At 37.2% G+C, this 18,612-nt stretch overlaps 3 protein-coding genes across 3 annotated transcripts; all 3 read right to left on the reverse strand.

Moving 5' to 3' along the window:
- Positions 1 to 4,160: 4,160 nt before the first annotated feature.
- On the reverse strand, positions 4,161 to 6,900 carry PAAG_07079 (RING finger protein; the record flags this gene model as incomplete). The annotated part of the gene is made up of 3 exons (XM_015846117.1): positions 4,161 to 5,393; positions 5,511 to 6,433; positions 6,582 to 6,900. 3 exons carry the CDS (start codon positions 6,898 to 6,900, stop codon positions 4,161 to 4,163), a joined length of 2,475 nt encoding a protein of 824 aa, XP_015700552.1.
- A 640-nt stretch (positions 6,901 to 7,540) lies between these two features.
- PAAG_07080 (ubiquitin) lies at positions 7,541 to 8,614 on the reverse strand (the record flags this gene model as incomplete). The annotated part of the gene is made up of 3 exons (XM_002791123.2): positions 7,541 to 8,220; positions 8,300 to 8,515; positions 8,593 to 8,614. The coding sequence occupies 3 exons, from the start codon at positions 8,612 to 8,614 to the stop codon at positions 7,541 to 7,543; spliced, it is 918 nt and encodes a 305-aa protein (XP_002791169.1).
- A 1,269-nt stretch (positions 8,615 to 9,883) lies between these two features.
- On the reverse strand, positions 9,884 to 10,663 carry PAAG_07081 (hypothetical protein; the record flags this gene model as incomplete). Its single annotated transcript, XM_015846118.1, has 3 exons — positions 9,884 to 10,366; positions 10,472 to 10,498; positions 10,595 to 10,663. 3 exons carry the CDS (start codon positions 10,661 to 10,663, stop codon positions 9,884 to 9,886), a joined length of 579 nt encoding a protein of 192 aa, XP_015700553.1.
- Positions 10,664 to 18,612: the final 7,949 nt, after the last annotated feature.

Consider the following 18,612-nt stretch of genomic DNA (forward strand, 5'->3'; position numbering starts at 1 on the left):
TTCTTTCCATATAGAAAAAGGAAATAGTTCCCCAAACAAATATTTCTGGAATCTGAAGGGAAGGTCGGGGGGGTTTTAACTTTTCCTTTTTTTAAATTTCCGGGATTTGGGGGAGTAGAAAAATTATGTTTCCTCAAGTACGGGGATTTGTGGGGTGGGGGGGGGCGCCCCCCCCCCCCCCCCCCCAAAAAAAAAAAAAAGTTGACAGTTTGACTCTTAAATCATTCTGGAACAGCCAATACACAATGGGAACGACCTGCTCAGACAACCTTATCTGAGTCTTGTCTTCCAGTTGCTGAATGCTTGATACTTAATAGAGACCGTGGGTGTGATGTATAAATGGGGTGAAATAACTGATTCAAGCCACGCCAGCTTCCTCTTCCCGTCATTTCCGCCATTCCCGCCATTGCCAATCCCTCATTCGCGAATAGAAATGAAGTGCAAAAGCAATAACAATCAACAATAGACTGCCATACAGCCCTCTCCGTTCCCGTTCCAAATGTTTATGTCCATTTATTACCAATCCCCGACGCACGCCTGCGCCTTCAAATTGTGGTACTAGGTGGGTATCTCCACGTACAGTCCCTCCTCATAAAAACCTGAAGCAAACAAATTCAATGTTCCGTAAGCAGTCTCTCCGTCACCCTAACCCTCAACTCCCACCACTCTCCTGCCTATCCCCTGCTGCTATTCCCCTCCTTCTCGCACTCTTTATCCTCACCCATCTCCACCAAAGTAACTAAGCAACCAAATACCCTCTGCATCAGACCCATACAATTCTATTAAACTGCTAACTATCATTAATCTCCCTGGCCCCGGTGTTTTATCCATTCACTCTTAACCTTTAATCTCACCGAATCCAGTCCAGGTTTTAATCCTCAATCTTCAAATTCTCAATCTCAATTCCAATTTCACCCCCCTAACTCGGGATTAGAGACAATAGAATAATCTATCAGACGACAACTACAAGGTAGGTACAGAATAACGTAATTAACCATCGAGTCGCGAATACTACTGAGCTGTGAAATTTAAATCCTTTTGAACTTGCTCTATTTAGTGTATCATTTTTTCATCACTATCTCAAAAAAAAAATATAAATAATAATATTAATCTATAAAAATGAAAATATTAAATCAATATTAAAAGTTCTAAAGCTAGTTAATATTTCTGAATCTATTCTATCCTTCTGACTTAAAGAAATCAAACTACGTTTAGAAATTTATATCAATAGTTATAAATTGAAATCTACTGAAGAATCAACTCTTGTGAAGCAATTGCTGGAAATTGATGAGTGAAAATCAGACATTTTATATGAAATAATTCAATTTCCACTTCATAATTAACTGCAAAGTTCTATAGTAAATCTAGTCAACTGGGTTTATAATTTTGTCAAATATTATTCTGAGCTGCAAACTTGATAAATAGTATATCAGTGTTACGGCTTCGATCTAAACGCAAATGATCGTGTTTTAGATTGCTAACTAGTAAGCTGTTTAATGGGTAGGTGATTTTTAAAGAGGGTTTGGAGAAGGATTTTTTTATATGCTCATTTCCGCTGGGTGGTTGCTGGGCGGTTGCTAGGCAGTTTCTGTATGCCTTTTCAGACCATCACAATTAGTATATGAAGCAGAAGAATTTACTAGTCATTAAAGAGTATTTTCAAATAGTTAATTATTTTAAAAATTTATGAAAATAATATTAAAATATTGATAAAATTGACTTTGTAATAACTACTTAAGTTTAAAAATTATCATTTTAATTGAAAAAATTAAGAGATCAAGAATAATTATTCTAAAAAAATTATAACTAGTTATTTATTATTGATAATTATAGAAGTTATTTAACTGTAAAGTTTGATACTTTTTATAATAAAAATATAATTATCTATTTTTATATATTATCTCATATCTATTATTTTTTTCTATCACTTGATGTTGATAGTTATTTAAATCACATAACTTAACAATGTGATAACTGTAAATTATAATTAAATTAATAAAACTTTATATATCTATACTTAACTTTCATGAATAGCAGAACCATATCAACATGATGTAGATGGTGTATCAATGATATTTATATATATATATATATATACACTCTTATCTTTTTAAATATTGATATTTAATTTAGTCAAAATATTTAATAAATTCATTGAAGTTAAAATAAAATCAATTATGATAATATTTTTCTTGAAGATTTTTCTTCAGCTATATATATCAACATCATCAATTATTGAATTCTCCTTTAGATCTTTAAGTTAACATATATCTCAGAACTTCCATCAGCCAGAACATTATGTAAAAAGCTTGCAAAAAAACTTTGCATATAAAATCTCTCTAGCAGCTTAGTCTCTTATATTAATCAATTTAAAAAAACCACTCAGGTATCAATCAAGATGAATCTGTTTTTATGACAAGAAGCTAAAGTGTTTTAAGACTGAGAATGAATGAAAGACTAAGTAAAAGACAAGAAGAACTAGAGCTACTCTTAAGCAGCTCAATCTGCATCTTGAAAAACAGAATTCTGATTTGTTAGATGTCTCTTGACAGTGAGCTCTGCCACACTACAGTGCCTGTCATAATATTGATCATACAATGAGAAGCTGTCCTAGTAAATAGCAACCTACCTCTGTACTCCAATCAATTACTTTTTTGAAGTTGTGAATAAAATGCTTCAAAATTGAGTGTATTACATTAGTTCAGAAAGTCTAGATTTCATTTTACTTTTTAACTAACTACCCCGCGCAAAATATATATATTTGGCCCATAAATGAAGTGTGGGGTCTCGTAGGAACCTTAAATTCCCTAGACGTCGTGAAAATTCCAAATATCGGGACATACAGCAGCTACGGAATCCGGCATCTGAAATTGAAATGTTGGAAGTAGTTCTGTGAGAATTATTATTATTATTATTATTATTATTATTGCTCTTGAACTATTTACTTTGAATGTCGGTTTTTAAAACTCATGAATTCACCTAGACACTCTCAATTGGATGGATTTCATTCTCATAGCTAATAGCTACCAAGGTACCTATCTACCAATATTCCTCCCTTTCTCAGGTTTTGTTATATCATGGCGCCAATAACCTAGTTATAAGTTCGTAATTTAGTAATATCATTAACTATATTATGGATAAAATTCCATCCTCAACCTATCATGACCAAACCATACAACACATCCTTTGATTCGAACCAGGCCAACCCCACCAACCCCTTTTCGTCTTTGTCTCCTTCCCTCAACCCCCAAACATATGCACCAAGTCTCTTTGCCGGAATGCACGATTTATCATAAAAGTTTGTACTACATGACCACCCAAAGCTTGGTCCTCGATAAGAACAAAGTAAAAGGAGATGAAAAGCACAACCTGCAGTTGGCCCAAGATTATCTTTGTAGTGAAGGTTTTTGTCTCTCTCAATCTCCTCTGCACTGTAACAGAGACCCCAGTAAACCTCAAAGAGCGACATATCTTGATATATTCATGTATTTTATTCCCACCGGCCGCCCGCTCCTTACGAGCATAAAGTGATGTGGATGTTCATTCAAAACGGGAACAAAAGATAGAAAGGGGAGAAACTCGTAGTCCCAATGATAATAACATATCTACCTGAGGAACCCAAAGTCATGCAGCGGCTGAGGCATAATTTCACATCACGTATGTCCACGTTAACAGAATCTTAGTCTTCGTAAGAAAAGAAAGTCGAAGCCAAAAACTTATCTTAGCAACTGATATAAAAAACATGAAGTGACAGGTGATTATAACTGCATCCAGCTACACCCACGGTCTCCACCGTGGACCTGAGCGTGCATTTATAATTACTTTTTGCCATATTGTATCAAACACATCAGCAAGATCGATCGTCCAATCGTCAACTTCCACTTCGAGGTTAAGACGGCGTAGGCGCAAGGGATCTGATTCGGTGGGGTTGTGGGACATCAGAGAATGTATGCTGGGGGAGCGTAGAGCAGCGCAAAGAGCCGCATTTGCTAAGCCCTCCCTGCCGCGATGCCAGCGGATGGATGCAAGGGCACCACCTACAAAGCAGGAGACCAGCAAAACATCGGATCTAGATCCTGTGGTTTGCAATGTAATGTGCAAAGCACACCAAAAGTGTTTTTTTTTCTTTAAAAAAGTGAAAAATAGAGGGGGGAATACCCCTATTTCTTCCCTTTCCCCTTCCGCCTTCTCCTCCCGCCTCCCTCAGGCTCCGGGACACTAACAGTCCCCTCAATTACATCCTCCCCCTGCCCCTTCAGCCTCTCCACTCCACTAATAAAAAAGCTCAAATCCCGATTCTGCTCCTTCAAATCCTCATTCGCAACCGTCAACTTCTGCACCTCCGCATTCAGAAACTCAATCTTCTCCATCAAACTACCATTCATAGCTTTCTCCTCCCGCCACTCCTTCTCCATCCGGTGAGCCATCGTTTCCAATTTCTCCGCCCGCCGCTCTGCACGGCCTTTCTCCCGTTCCAGGTTTGGAATGGTCTCTTTAACAAGCGTATCATATTGCGACTGGAGCGTGCTAAGGTTTTTCACCGCCGCTTCAGCCGCTTCTTGCGCGGCAGTGGCAGCTGCGCTAGCGACAGATGCTTTATCAGCTGCGCGCTCGACAACTTCTTCGAAATATGTCCGTTGGCTCTCGAGTTGGCTGGTTAGCAAATGCGTGTATTCAACGCTCATGTTCTCCAGTTTTTCGCGTGGGACCGCATCGGCCCAGTCTGGTGGATCGAGAGCACTCTCGCCTGCGGCGGGTAATTCCACAAGCTTGCCATCGGACTTATTTTGTATAATCCTATGCACGTAGCCATCACCCACATAGTCCCAGACACGCTGTGAAGCTAGATCCATGGCAAATGCATGAGAGGTTTCCTTGAAGTGCGCAAATGCGTGAGCCTCGTCGTAGCGTCCACAGCCCACATTCCCGCATATCAAACATAGCCAAAGATTCGCTTCTGAGTGGCAGACTTGACACTCTGTGAGCTCCTGGTCGCAATCAAAGTGTGACGCTGCTCTCTTGCCAAATTCGTCCTGCGTATACCGGCACACGGGACATCCGCTGCCTTTCCATTTTTGTAGGCACGTACAATGGAAGACATGTTGGCAAATTATCGTAAGCAAGCCTGTCGTTTCATCCATGCGCTCCAAGCAGACGGGGCATGTTGGTAGCTCTATGAGTGATGGTGTAGGAGGAGCTAGAGGTTTAGTGGATAACGAGGACGTAGAAAGGGTAGCAGACTGAACGGGCGACGAATTTGAGGGCATACGGGTATGGTTCATCGTTGAGGGCGTGAAGGGGTCGTTATTCATGTCCGGAAACTTGCTCTCTGTTCCAGGAGCTTCGACCTGGATCTCTACAGTCTTCACGAACACCACATGGCACGTTTCGGACTACAAAAGAGGACAAAACAAACAATCAGCAACAATCTTAAAACAACCAAGTAATCAACAAGCAAAAATAAATAAAAATACAATAAAATAAAATTCAAAATTCAGGTATAAACTCACCTCCATAGAATTAAAAACTTTCCCATTCCAGTCCCGCTGCCACTCCTTCGCCCTCTTCCCGCTCCGAAATTTCATCAAAACCATATACCGATTTGCCCGCGCGGTCCTAACCATTCGAAAATGACTGACCTCATCACGCGTCTGTTCCCCCACAAACCCCAAAAAGTCCGATGGAGACATATACGACGGCACTGCGAGTATACACAGCGTCGTGCAATCCTCCACAGAATGTGATGATCCAGCGCCACCTCCAGACCCAGATCCAGGTCCAGCAGCTTCAATATCCCCCACCACATCCGCACTGCCATACTTTCTATTACCACTGTTGTTATTACCAATGCCACCAACATTTCCATCAAGCATCGTACTGCGCGCCAGCGCTGACCCTTTCAAAAACGACGGGTCATCATCACCCTTGTAGAGCGCAGACGACTCCTCTACGTCACGGTATAGATGCACTATACCCCATGCGCTCTCTGAGACTTTCTGGTCGAGCGGGATATATTTGCCCTTAGTAGCTAAGCCACCTATGACACTTGTCCCGATGCCCTTGGCGATCTGGTTGCCATTCGCGCTATCACCGTTGTTGCCTTTTCTAACCTGTTGTTGGGGGATTTCTGTCTGCTGTTCGCCCTGGCTTTGGCCCTGGCCGTTGCTCCGCTCCGATACCACCATGTCGATGCTTGCGATGGAGATCTGATCTAAGCGTTTGTCGTTTGCGAGTTTAGAATAGGAGGTAGAAGACGAAGTAAATGGTGAGATGGCAGTTGAGTCATCTAGTCGTTGTGCGCGATATTGATGCGGATAAGGGCCAGCTTGCTGAGAAGCGCCGCGAAAAGGTGTTGTGCTCACAGTTGCAGCGGTGGGTGTGGTGGTAGTGCCCGACGAGGCTCGATATTGGATAATGCCGTTCGTATCCTGATCTATTTACAAGTAAATGATTAAAAACGATACGATAAAGGTAACGCTTTACTTGCCTTCACCATCTTTCTCCCAAAAATATATATAATTCACATATCACCGACTCCATCCGCTTTCAGAACTCAATACAGGATAGGGATCGAAACTCACCAACCTCCCTTAACCCCGCACTATTTCCCCCAACAACACTATTTCTACTCTCCCTCAGAAAACCGCCGTTGCTATAGCTATAGCTATCCCCCTTCACCCCCTTCCCAGCTCTAAGCCTCTTCTTCTGCTGAAAGGGCTGAAACGCGTCTCTGAAAGTTTGAATTATATGCTGATCACTGTGGCTATGATTGCTATGACCGGACGACGATGCGTGGGGTTCAAAGGATCTATCGTTAAGGGACTGCGAATAAGAATTTAACCTAGGATCCGGATTGCCAGATAGTAATTCCAAAGATATATGGTAGAAGTAGGAGGGCATGGCCGGATAATAGATGGAAGATCCAACTACATCACATCTTCCTCCCAGGATGACATGACCTTTTATTCGTCAGATGTGGAGGTGACCAGTAGTTGTATAAACGATAGTTTTTTAAATGCTATTGCGCTGTTGTTGTTTTGAAGATCCAAAATATGTGATTGATATGACTCTTTTAGAATTCAGACAAATGGATGTAAAGCCAGTTATCATGTGATTTATGACGCTACCTTCCTGGCAGTATGTTAAAACGTATGTGAATTGCTTACATCCCGAGATTGCCACGAAATGAATGGCAATAGAATAATAAAGTGGCAAGAATAGAAAATTTTAAGTGCTTCAGAAGATTACATTCTACGCAACAAGGAAACGTCACGAACAGAATTGGCTGAGGAAAGAATGTATCCAAAGCGAAATAGGAGTTCGTATCTGAGTTGTAGTGAAGGAGGATATGAAAGAAGTTATTGTAATAAGCAGTTTAAGTAAATGAATGCATCCCAGTCATAAAAAATTTCGAAACCCCATCATGAAATATTCCATCCCTCCATAGACGCCAGAGCCGGTAATGGTGAAAATTATTTCCCCAGCCGTAGAAAAGACAAGTTTAAAAACAAAACACCAAAAACGCAAGAAAACCAGAAATTCAGTGGCCACCACGCAATCTCAGGACCAGATGGAGAGTGCTCTCCTTCTGGATATTGTAGTCCGAAAGAGTCCGGCCATCCTCGAGCTGTTTACCAGCAAAGATTAGACGTTGCTGATCCGGTGGGATACCTTCCTTATCTTGGATTTTAGATTTAACATTATCAATGGTATCGGAGCTCTCAACTTCAAGCGTAATAGTTTTGCCGGTCAGGGTTTTAACGAAGATTTGCATGCCACCACGGAGACGGAGGACGAGATGAAGAGTGGACTCCTTTTGGATATTATAATCCGAGAGAGTACGGCCATCCTCGAGTTGTTTTCCGGCAAAAATAAGGCGCTGCTGATCGGGGGGGATGCCTTCTTTGTCTTGAATTTTTGATTTGACATTGTCAATCGTATCTGAACTCTCGACTTCAAGTGTGATGGTCTTTCCGGTCAGGGTTTTAACGAAGATTTGCATTCCTCCACGCAGACGAAGAACCAAGTGAAGAGTGGACTCCTTCTGAATATTGTAATCAGAAAGGGTACGACCGTCCTCAAGCTGCTTGCCGGCGAAGATTAGGCGCTGCTGGTCTGGAGGAATGCCTTCTTTATCTTGTATTTTCGACTTAACGTTGTCGATGGTATCGGATGACTCCACCTCTAGGGTGATGGTCTTCCCGGTGAGAGTTTTGACGACTGTGCGATATTTAGTTATTTGTTTTTCATCATCGAGCAAAGCCCAAAGGCCATGACTCGTGAAAGACTGTATACTTACAGATCTGCATGCCTCCACGAAGACGAAGAACCAAGTGGAGAGTTGACTCCTTCTGAATGTTATAATCAGAAAGGGTGCGACCGTCCTCCAACTGCTTGCCGGCGAATATCAGACGTTGCTGGTCAGGAGGAATCCCTTCCTTGTCCTGAATTTTGGACTTGACACCATCGATTGTATCTCCCGACTCAACGTCGAGGGTTATAGTCTTTCCGGTAACTGCAGCAGAGGGTTGGTTAGTTATCCTGTCTATAATCATTGCATAGAAGAACACAAGAAACGATGGAGCAACTCACGAGTCTTCACGAAAATCTGCATGGTGGTGGTGTGATAGCTTCAGTGCTTACGATCTAGCTCAACTTTGAAGAGTGAAACGAGTTATGATGACAAATAGAAAGGAGGAAGTGCGAGTGAGAAAACGGAACAGATGGACGTCTAGGATAGGTGTCAAACGGGGATGCTGAGGATGGAGAGGAGGAACTTTGACTGAGATGGTTGTTGTAGAGGAGAATAAGAAGATGAGAGAGAAGAGGAAGTTGGAGGAAGATGGTGGAAAACGGGTGGTTTTAAGTAGAAGCCGCAGCCAGCCTGAGAGCAAGCGGCGTGATCACGTTGGTTGGGGGGCGAAGTTGGCTGGATTAGTCACCCTAGAGTCACTCACTTAGTTTAACTAAAACTAGTTAGTTAGTCAACCGGTTTCACTAACTAACCAGTTGCTGCCTGTTGCTGGCCACTCACAGCCACACAAAGCGTACCGCTATACCGTATTGGCACTAGCGCAGACTTGTTCCCCTATGACGTCTGGAACTCGGAATGACTCAGCATGTGTCAAAACATTCAACCTTGGGGAAGATCACACAGAGAGTATATTGTTCTGCGTTCACAATAAAGACTGGTGGTCAATAGTTGTGGAAATTATGTATGTACGATCTGGCTCTGGTCGCGGTGACTGATAGGTTACACTTCTTGCCTCTCCAACATGCTCCTTGATGAAACGTCTCAAGTGCGGATTGTGCCTCCATCAAAGAAACACCCAGGACTTGGAATATGCCAACACCCAGCACCATCAACTCCAACAGTTGGCATGAGTTAAATATTTCTTTAAAATGAATTTCTTGCCTTAGCTACTCACTATTTCTTTACTGACCAGTCATTGCCGCTTGACAACAGTATCTCATTGATAATGGTGACCATCGGACGTGCAGATTCCCCTCTTCCCAACAATAGATGTCGATTGTTGTTGGCTTCGTTCTCTCGAAAATAGCTCTCTAACTGCTATCAATTGTTTCAGCTGCAGTTCGCTATCCAAATGCTGCAGTGTGAACAAGAAAGGGAATGAAAAGAAATAGGCAGCTAACTTTTCAACAGCAACCAAAGCCATGTGAATTGAGCTATATCAAGTGGCTAACTGGATGAAGTATTACACTCTTTAATGAATCTTAAGCTTTAAGCTAACTGTGAGCTATTATATTGTTAACATCTACCTAGACACCGAGTTGTCGGACACAACAAGAAAAAGATAAAAAGGTAAAGACCGTTACGCCCTGAAACGCCAACACTCAACATATACCTTTGACTCAATTCCCCTTAGATACAGTTCATACCCATGAACTTATCGTATTGAACACAGCTCGTGCAGCCTTGAGACAAGCAGAAAGCGCTGTTTCTGCAAGTAAACGCACGGCAATTAATGTTAGGAGTGAGCCCGCCTTTCGCATTCTTTTTTTGGAGAAGGGCGAGGTTTTCCTCCTCCACCATTTGAAGGGAATCTTGAAACTCCGGGTTCGTCAGCCTGGTTGGGAGTATGTTGTAGGGCGGCGAAAACAAATCCTTCTCTGGAGTCTCATGGCCATTGACTCCAGCCCAGACCTCTTCCAGGTGTTTTTTGGCTTCAGGGTCTGTCTGAGTGAAGGCAACTTGCATGAGCTCGTCGTTGGTCAGTCTTAAGACGTCAATCACATTGCCGTTTCTGTCGTAGGATCGGCCGATTCCATCATCGCCCACATGCTTGAAACCGTGGGGGTCGGTTTGCAGCTCACGTATAAGTGTCATCGCATCCGGCTTCCTGCCCTGCAAACGTATTAGCTCATAGCTCTACCTCGCCACATACATACTTCTTTACATTGAAAGTTGGAGGGTATGTGGCATGCAAGTGCAAGCTGGCGTTTAACTCACGTTGGGGCCAGCATCAACGCCGACACCCTAGATCAATGAGGTTATATCAGTTCATTTGTCCCCCCAATTAAAGAAATGCAAGTCGTTAAGCTCTGAGATCTGGCTCCATGGTTATATACTTACATTCAGCGGCGTCCCCTGGACAGCAACAACACCAAGGAGTGCAAGATGGATGCACAATAAAAGCTTCATATTGAAGAAGTTATATCGCAATGCTCTCAAAATTAATTCGAAATCACAAGAGTGTTTCCTCGAAAGTTACGTTTTGTTTGCGGGATATGTTTTACAGATACAGAACTCGTACAAGATCAAATAAGAAGAAATTCTCAAGGACAGATGAAGAGGGCGATTCGGTTTTTTAAAACCTGCCATCTATTATGCGTTAATTTTTGACAAGAAGCGAATAAAATATGACTTGAATATTTCACGACAATCCAACCACAGCACAGAAATACCAAACTTTTCAGAAAACCACCTGATAAACAAGATCTTGAACGCATGGAGTGGAAGGCATCCAAAGTCTGGTTCGGGTTAAGTGCCTAGCGGGCCGCACTAAATAAAGTTAAGACTAACGACAACCCTAACTCAATTTTAGATCTGAAACTTCCTATAGGCCAAAACATTCCCACCATTCTAAATTGGATATAGCGTTTCTTTAGCTCAGGTCAAAATTTTTGGTAGCGAGCACCCTATATGGAATAGTTACAGGGTATTGTTACAGTGCATGTACAGTTGCAATTTAGGTATCGCCTCTTATTAGTGTATCAAACGGAAAGAAAGAAAAAGTAATAAAACAGACAGTGCCAGGTAAAAGTCTTTGGGTTATTTTTTATTTGACTATTTATCCATTATCCTGCACCAGGATATTGACCTCTATCATAACTTGATTCTAAAACCTGAACAAATTTATTAAATAACAATACTAAATAAGAAATATATATTATTAGTATGATTGTTTTCTTCATTCAATGAGCAATTTTGAATTATATGATTCTCTTTTCTACACTTGATATATTTCTGTAAAATTCACTTCTCTGATTTTAACTCACTCAATTTAACTCTTTTATATAAGTTTATTTAATTGTCTGAGTTTATTTAACATTTTTAGTATTCATTGAAACTTCATTCTCAGTCATATAAATGTATTTTTTTTACTTTTTTTTACTTTTTTTTTTTGATATTGATAGTATATAACTGATGATTTTCTTCTATTAAAATATTTACATTGTTTATAGTTGATACTTTTTTATTAAATATTTAGTTACTTGATAAGTAAGCTCTATACACAGCACTGAAGAAATTATTTGACCTTTTTATTTTTATTTTTACTTTCATTAAATAATATTGTTAGAGATCTTTTAGTTTCAGAAGTTTATTGATTATTAAATCACTTTAAAGATAGATCTATAAAGCTAGATTTATAGATAAACAAAACTTTCTATAAATTAAATAAGATTAAATTTATAACTAAGTTTAAAGTTTATTTATAATAATTAAAGCTTTAAAAAATTTAGTATGAGCAGTAATATAATATATTAAAAAACTTTTATATTTATATAATTAATTTTTAATGTTATATTCAATTTAATATATAAATTATATATCTTTTTCAGTGAGATTAAATAGTTTATATTTAATAATTAAAATAAAATAAGAAATAAAGCAATAAATATTATAACAATTCATATAAAATATATTAAATTCAATGATTATATGATTTTTAATATTTATTTAATATTAAAAGTTTATAATTTATTATTATATAACGTTCTATATTCTGATTAAGCAGTTTATGATTGAATTATTCTCAATTTGTCATTAATTCAGTTATTTTCACTGATTTTTTTATTGCTCAATTTAGTGAGTGATTTTATATTAAAGAGTTTAATGATTTTTTTTTGTAATAATTATATAAAAAAGAATTAGTTATATGTATAAATTAATTCAATCATTATTACTTATTTTATATTATATAACTAAGTAGTAAAATATTTACTAGTTTATATAGTCTTTATTATAAACTCTTGCTATTAAAATTAAATTTATATAGTTAAATATTAATTTTATATTTTATAACTATACTTTTTATTTATTTAAATTAAGTATATGCAATTTTTTAATCTTAATAAAAAGTTTATTGATAATTATATTTATATATAAATTTATATTCAATTAAGATATTAATTTATAAAATACTTAATATTTTTTCAACTATTTTTGAGTTTGAGAGAAGTAAATTAATCATATTTCATATATTTGCAATTCAGAGAAATTGATTTTACTTATTCATGAATGTTATTTATTAAACTTTATATATTTTTTTATAGTAGAGATTAATTTTTGATGTTTTTTTTTGAGAATTTAATGTGTTTGTTAATTCTATAATATATAAGAGAAATTTGTATAAGAAATATTATATAACTTAGCAGCAGCTCAGATTCTAGTAAATTGATCATTTTTATAAAATTGAATGACTTTTACAAGCCTTTTTTCTTGATTTGAAGCTTTTATATTAGGAGAGCTTCACATATTGAATTCATTAGTTGAGGACGTGTGAAGTTTAATATGGCGTTCTGGTAGGAGATGTTCCGGCAGAGGATGAATTACGTTACATACTTATGTAACTACAGTAATTAGTTGTTTTCACTTTCAATTACAAAACAATCCAATCCCTTGAACTGGGTCCTTGAAGAGGTCAGTTTGCAGATGTCTATATTGTGGTTTATAAGCTTCATTCTCCCCGGCCGAGCTAAACTTAAAACGTTACATGGCCATCGAGGTAGCACGACAACGTTTGGCCCCAGAGAAAAGGGTGTGAGTGTACCCCGTGTTCCACTGCTTCCGCTCAACTCAAACGGAGGAATCGACACACAGAGTAGTAGAAATTGGGATGAAGGGAATAGGTTCCTTGGGAGGCTTGAAGCCAAAGATTTGAGTTCTTGTATCAACAGCATATAAATCATACCATCTGAGTCTTGCATATTAATAACGTAATCGATAAGCAAGTCGGCCACATAAGCAAGTCAGCCACTTTCCTCCCCACTGCACAACAAGAATGCCTTCAAAGTCTCAACTATAAAGAAAAACTAGCAAATTACATTATAAATTATTTCCTATAAACTTAGAGCATGTATGGACAGTATGCTCAATAATCCACATACACTACACTGTGGTGCTGCACATTTTTGTGATCATGACTCAGCAGTCTTAAACTACCCCCTGCTCCCATTCATTGATTCTTTGTACACAATTCAAGCCTTCTTCAATTCTCAAAGCACTCTCTTGAGCTACATATGTATAGCCTCTTTCTCACTTCTTCTTTTGTTTGGCATTTGCAGCTCTTAACTCCCTGTTTTCAGCTGCTAGAATAGCAGCACTGTGCATTGTCATTTGACACTCCTTGATCAGCTGACTTAGAGCATAATTGGTTGAACTAAGTGGGCTCTGCATATGATACTTGATATATCCTTTAACTTTCTCAGCCTGCTGTTTCAATTGGTGTATATTATGCAGTGTAGCTGTGGCCCAGAAGGCCTGGAAGCTATAAGAGATCCCTGGGAAGGTGAGAATATGCATCATGATATTAAGTTATGAGAGAACTTGCTCAGAATCATATGAAACTAGCTCAGCAGCTCTAAAGCTACTCTTAATGTTGCTCTCAGTCAGGGCCTGCATCTGAGCTGCAGAATAGAGATTTAAAATCTTTTTTTTGTCAATATGATTGATCTCAAGCTGCATTTGATTTTTTATCTGCTATTTGTATATAGTTTTCAGAGATGAGAAACAGTCAACATCTAATGACTGAAGAATATGAGAGAAATGTGATGATATGCAGAGGGCAATGATCTGATTCTCAGTGTAAAATTGATCAAATTCTGCTGAGGCATAGCTTCAGTGCCAGTCTAGAATTAACAGTTGATATCTGTCCTTTATACAAAGTAGAATCTTCTTGTTAAACATCTCTTTCAGCTAGTATAAGCTCAGCTAGTCAGTGGTCTAGCCATTCTCACTCACACAGTCATGTGGTAGCCTTTCTGTCTCATGCTAGCAGGATTAATGCATCTTTCCTTTGAGAATAATCATTATATGCAAAGCTCAGTCAGTTGCATTGACTTTAGCAATAATAGTCATTTATTTCTGATCTTCAAACTGTACAAGCTTGAAATTCTCAGCTCTTTCAGATTCAGTCATTATTCTGACAGTTTCAATTACACTTATCTGAAACTCAATCTCATCAAAATTATAGATATCATCTTTCAGAATCTCATATTTCATAATAGTATTTTGTATAAGTCTAAATCATTTATAGATAATCTCAAAATTTTCATATAAAACTTACTAATGATTATAATTATATAAGAACTTGAATTTCAGCTTATCATGATGTTTGACAAAGTTTTATACTCAGCATTTACTCATTGTAAGTGAGGGATTGAATTCTCAGCTGACAAGAAGAAGATTGATCATTTCTCATACAGCTGCAATCTGAAAAGACTAATCTCATTTATTTATGATCAGAATTCATTGAACAAGAGATTCTTCCTCTGTAAGACTAAGTTTCTGATTCTTTGAGAGAGTATTAATGTATGCTGTACAATCATATACTCAATCATTTAGAGTGAAATATGAAACATCATACAGCTTTGCTGCAGCTTATACACTTAAAATTTAATCATTTTTAAATACTTGAATGACTAAAAAAAGTCTTTCTTTTTGAGTAGAGACTTTATTTCTTTGTGTGATTGACATTTTTGATGATGAAGATGTTGTTCTGAAATGAGATGAAAAGTGACTGACTTGCTTATATAGCTAACTCATTTATTAATTATGTTAGTTAACTAGTTAGCTAATGTAATTTCACACTGAGTCAGTCAGCAAATTTACTGTATCTCAACTATATAGTTTTTAATTCAAATTATCTCAATACAATAAAGCTCAATTAAATTAAATTAAATTACACTTGATTGAGAGCATCTTAGTTTTATATGCTCAAGCATTTTACAATTGCTGTATCTTTGTAGCACTTGTATACATGCTGCAAGCTTAGCAGCTGAAGACTTGAGAAGTTAAATAACTGACTGTTCAATAAACTCTGCAGGCTCTATAGAATCTACTAGAAGATTTTGAACTTTTTCACTAGTTAAATCTTTTACTTTCTGCTCAATTCAGTGCTTAAATCTCTTGCACTTTTGCTTTTCTATTTCATTGATGTTGAATATATCCTAGTATTGCTTCTTCATAATTGTAATACTGACTACCTCATATTCACAAGTCTTGAGGCTAATCCTTTACTAAGCTCTTGATCTTATTTGCCTGCCAGTGTAATTGCTAGAGATTACTAGGTGTTTGAAGTATTCAAAATATAATTGAATTGCTAGAGCTGCTACATGAGAAGGTAGAAATTCATAGTTGAATATCCAGCTGCTGAAGGACATAGTTAGACTGAAAGAGCACTATTCTAGTTACCTTGATGTTATTTTGAATAGTCTAAAATTTGAAGGCTATAGTGTGTACTGCAGAGTAGATATCTAGAAAATCTATTTTTTAAATAACATTAAATTCAAGCTGCATTTACCGCTGAACTAGATCTTCATATGCTCACTTTAAAATTGAAAAAATATCTACATCTAGTGACTGCAGAAGGTGAGAGAAATTAAACAGCATGCAAAGATATATTATAGCATTATTCTTGCAGATTTAGTTAAATTCTGAGATAAAATGACTGCTGTATCTATTCAGAATAAGAAGAATAAATCTGCTAACTCTACAAGAATCTAGTGCTGAAATAAACATCTATTGAAGCTATTTCAGATCTATTTTATCAGTAGTCTAGCTATTTGGACTGACATCTAGTCTCCAGTCTTCTAGAAGACCTTCAAACTAATCTTTCAACAAGCCTTGGCCTTTAAAGATGAAATAAGAAGGTAGAGCCCATCTTGATGCATTGACTGATTTAATTACAGTCACTTATTCACCGTTTTCAGGCTGTAGGAGCTTTGCTCTATCATAGTTCTCACTACTAGTAATGATCTTAATAGTGACACAGAGCCTCATAGCAAAGTCAGTCTCATCAAAGTGGTATATATTCTCTGATACAATCTTATACTCAGCAATTGTATTTTTTAAAGTCTTAAATCAATTCTTTATAACCTGCTGATCTTTACACTTAGCCTGATCATGATTATAATGTCTGGAATAGTGGCTTTAGAGCTTCATACAATGTTTAATCAGTCTTGAAATCCAGTTCTTGCTGATCTAAAAGGAGGAGGTAGTGAAGACAATGGAATTCTATAAGATAAGAAGATAATTAGTAATATCTTCAACAAATGCCAGCTAGGGGGGAAATTTTTATTTAGCTTAGTCCAGCACTCATTCAACTAGATTATTCTCTTTAGCAGCAGATAATTTGTGAGAGTTTGCATGTAAAATCACCCATAAGGGCTGGTACTTGAGGTGATATTGAAGAGTAGATCTAGATATATTAAATAGCTTTACAGCTTCACAAATTGAGAGCTTTTCATCATTTTGAATAGATTTTATCATGAGTTTTTTTGTATTTTGGTGGCATAATTGCACATTGAATTGAATAAGCAGTTAAATTAGTAGGTGGAGAAATTTGATGACTGACTCAGTATGATGGCCAATTTGATGTGAAATTATATTAACTCAAACTAATTTGAATCTGTCAATCATAGATCTCTACATAACTAGTTGATAATAAGTCATTATTTGAGTTCAGAGACTTGCTATAGAAATAAGCTCATACATATGAATGAAATCAATTGATTTTGTTTTTAAATTTGTATATTGCATTTTAATTTATTCTTAGCTAACTAGATATTAAATCAACTAAATACTTAAAGATCAAATAAGCGTAATAAAGTTGTTGCAAACAAAATAGAGAACATTTCAATGAGTGAAATCAGAACAGACAGATGAGAAAGCAGTTAAATCTCTTAAAATGACGCTTCATAGATCATAGTTGTGATGGCGTAGAAGGGGCTCCGTCCAGACTACTCGATGGCGTACGGCCACTGGGCTGAAAAGGGTAATTGCAACTGCCTAGCAATGGCATAGCAACCACCCGACAATTACCCCATAAACAAATACCTTGTAAACATGGGAACTGCCTAGCAACTGCACTAAGGAAAGGGGCAACCACATTAAGAAAAGGGGTATAAAAACAAAACCTTCCCCAAATCCATGTTTTAGGAATCATCTTAGTATTTCATTGAAGTAGCTTATCTAGTTAGCAATTGAACACCTGTTTTACCTGCACCTAGATTGAAGCCGTGACAATAGTCTGCAACTTCATGTTCATTCACTATTTGTCAGAGACAACAAAACTACAGTTTAGCAATAACACTTGCTATACTTTGATAACTGCATAATGTTTCTGAAAGACAGAATGATGTAAAGAAGTAAAATATGAGAAGATCACAATAATGTCAATGGAATGTGAATATTGAATTGAAAAGATGAACATTTACCAGCAAAGACTAAAAAAGATATAAATGAAACAGTGCAAATAGAACTAAGAAAATAAAGAAATAATAATAATAATAATAATAATAATAATAAAATAAGCAATCAAAATCAATAAGTTTGGTTATAGACTAATTCATCATTGAAAAGTGAAGTATAATAGTGCTAACCCAACTCAAAGCATAGTCATGTATGTCATTCATGTCATGATCACCGAGGCTCCAAGCTCATTAAGAGCGTCATGTCATAGTGCATATAAAATTTTCGTGATCGCTGTCATTGCTGGATCCTTTTCCTTTCCACTTTTTATTGCAAGGTCAGAAAAGAAATGTGACGAAAGGATTAAAATATGGAAGCGAATACCATGCAGAACGTAAAATCTTATAGAATAATTATCAAAGCAAGGTATATATCACTTCGAAGAAGCGATAACGTTGAAAACACATAAAACGTATAAGAAAAGTAATCTCACAGATAATGAAATAAAAAAACAAAAAAAAAAAATTGCTTGACAATATGGAAATAAACAAAACAAACATAGAATCATCTGCAAAATAAAACGAGCGTAAGGTCCTGCCAGTCTTTCATGTGGAGCCGTTATAACATAATATGTGTGGTGTGATCGTTGGTCTCATTGATGGACGTATATTTTTTTC

The sequence above is a fragment of the Paracoccidioides lutzii genome, assembly GCF_000150705.2.
Source record: "Paracoccidioides lutzii Pb01 unplaced genomic scaffold supercont2.21, whole genome shotgun sequence".
NCBI lineage: Eukaryota > Fungi > Ascomycota > Eurotiomycetes > Onygenales > Ajellomycetaceae > Paracoccidioides > Paracoccidioides lutzii.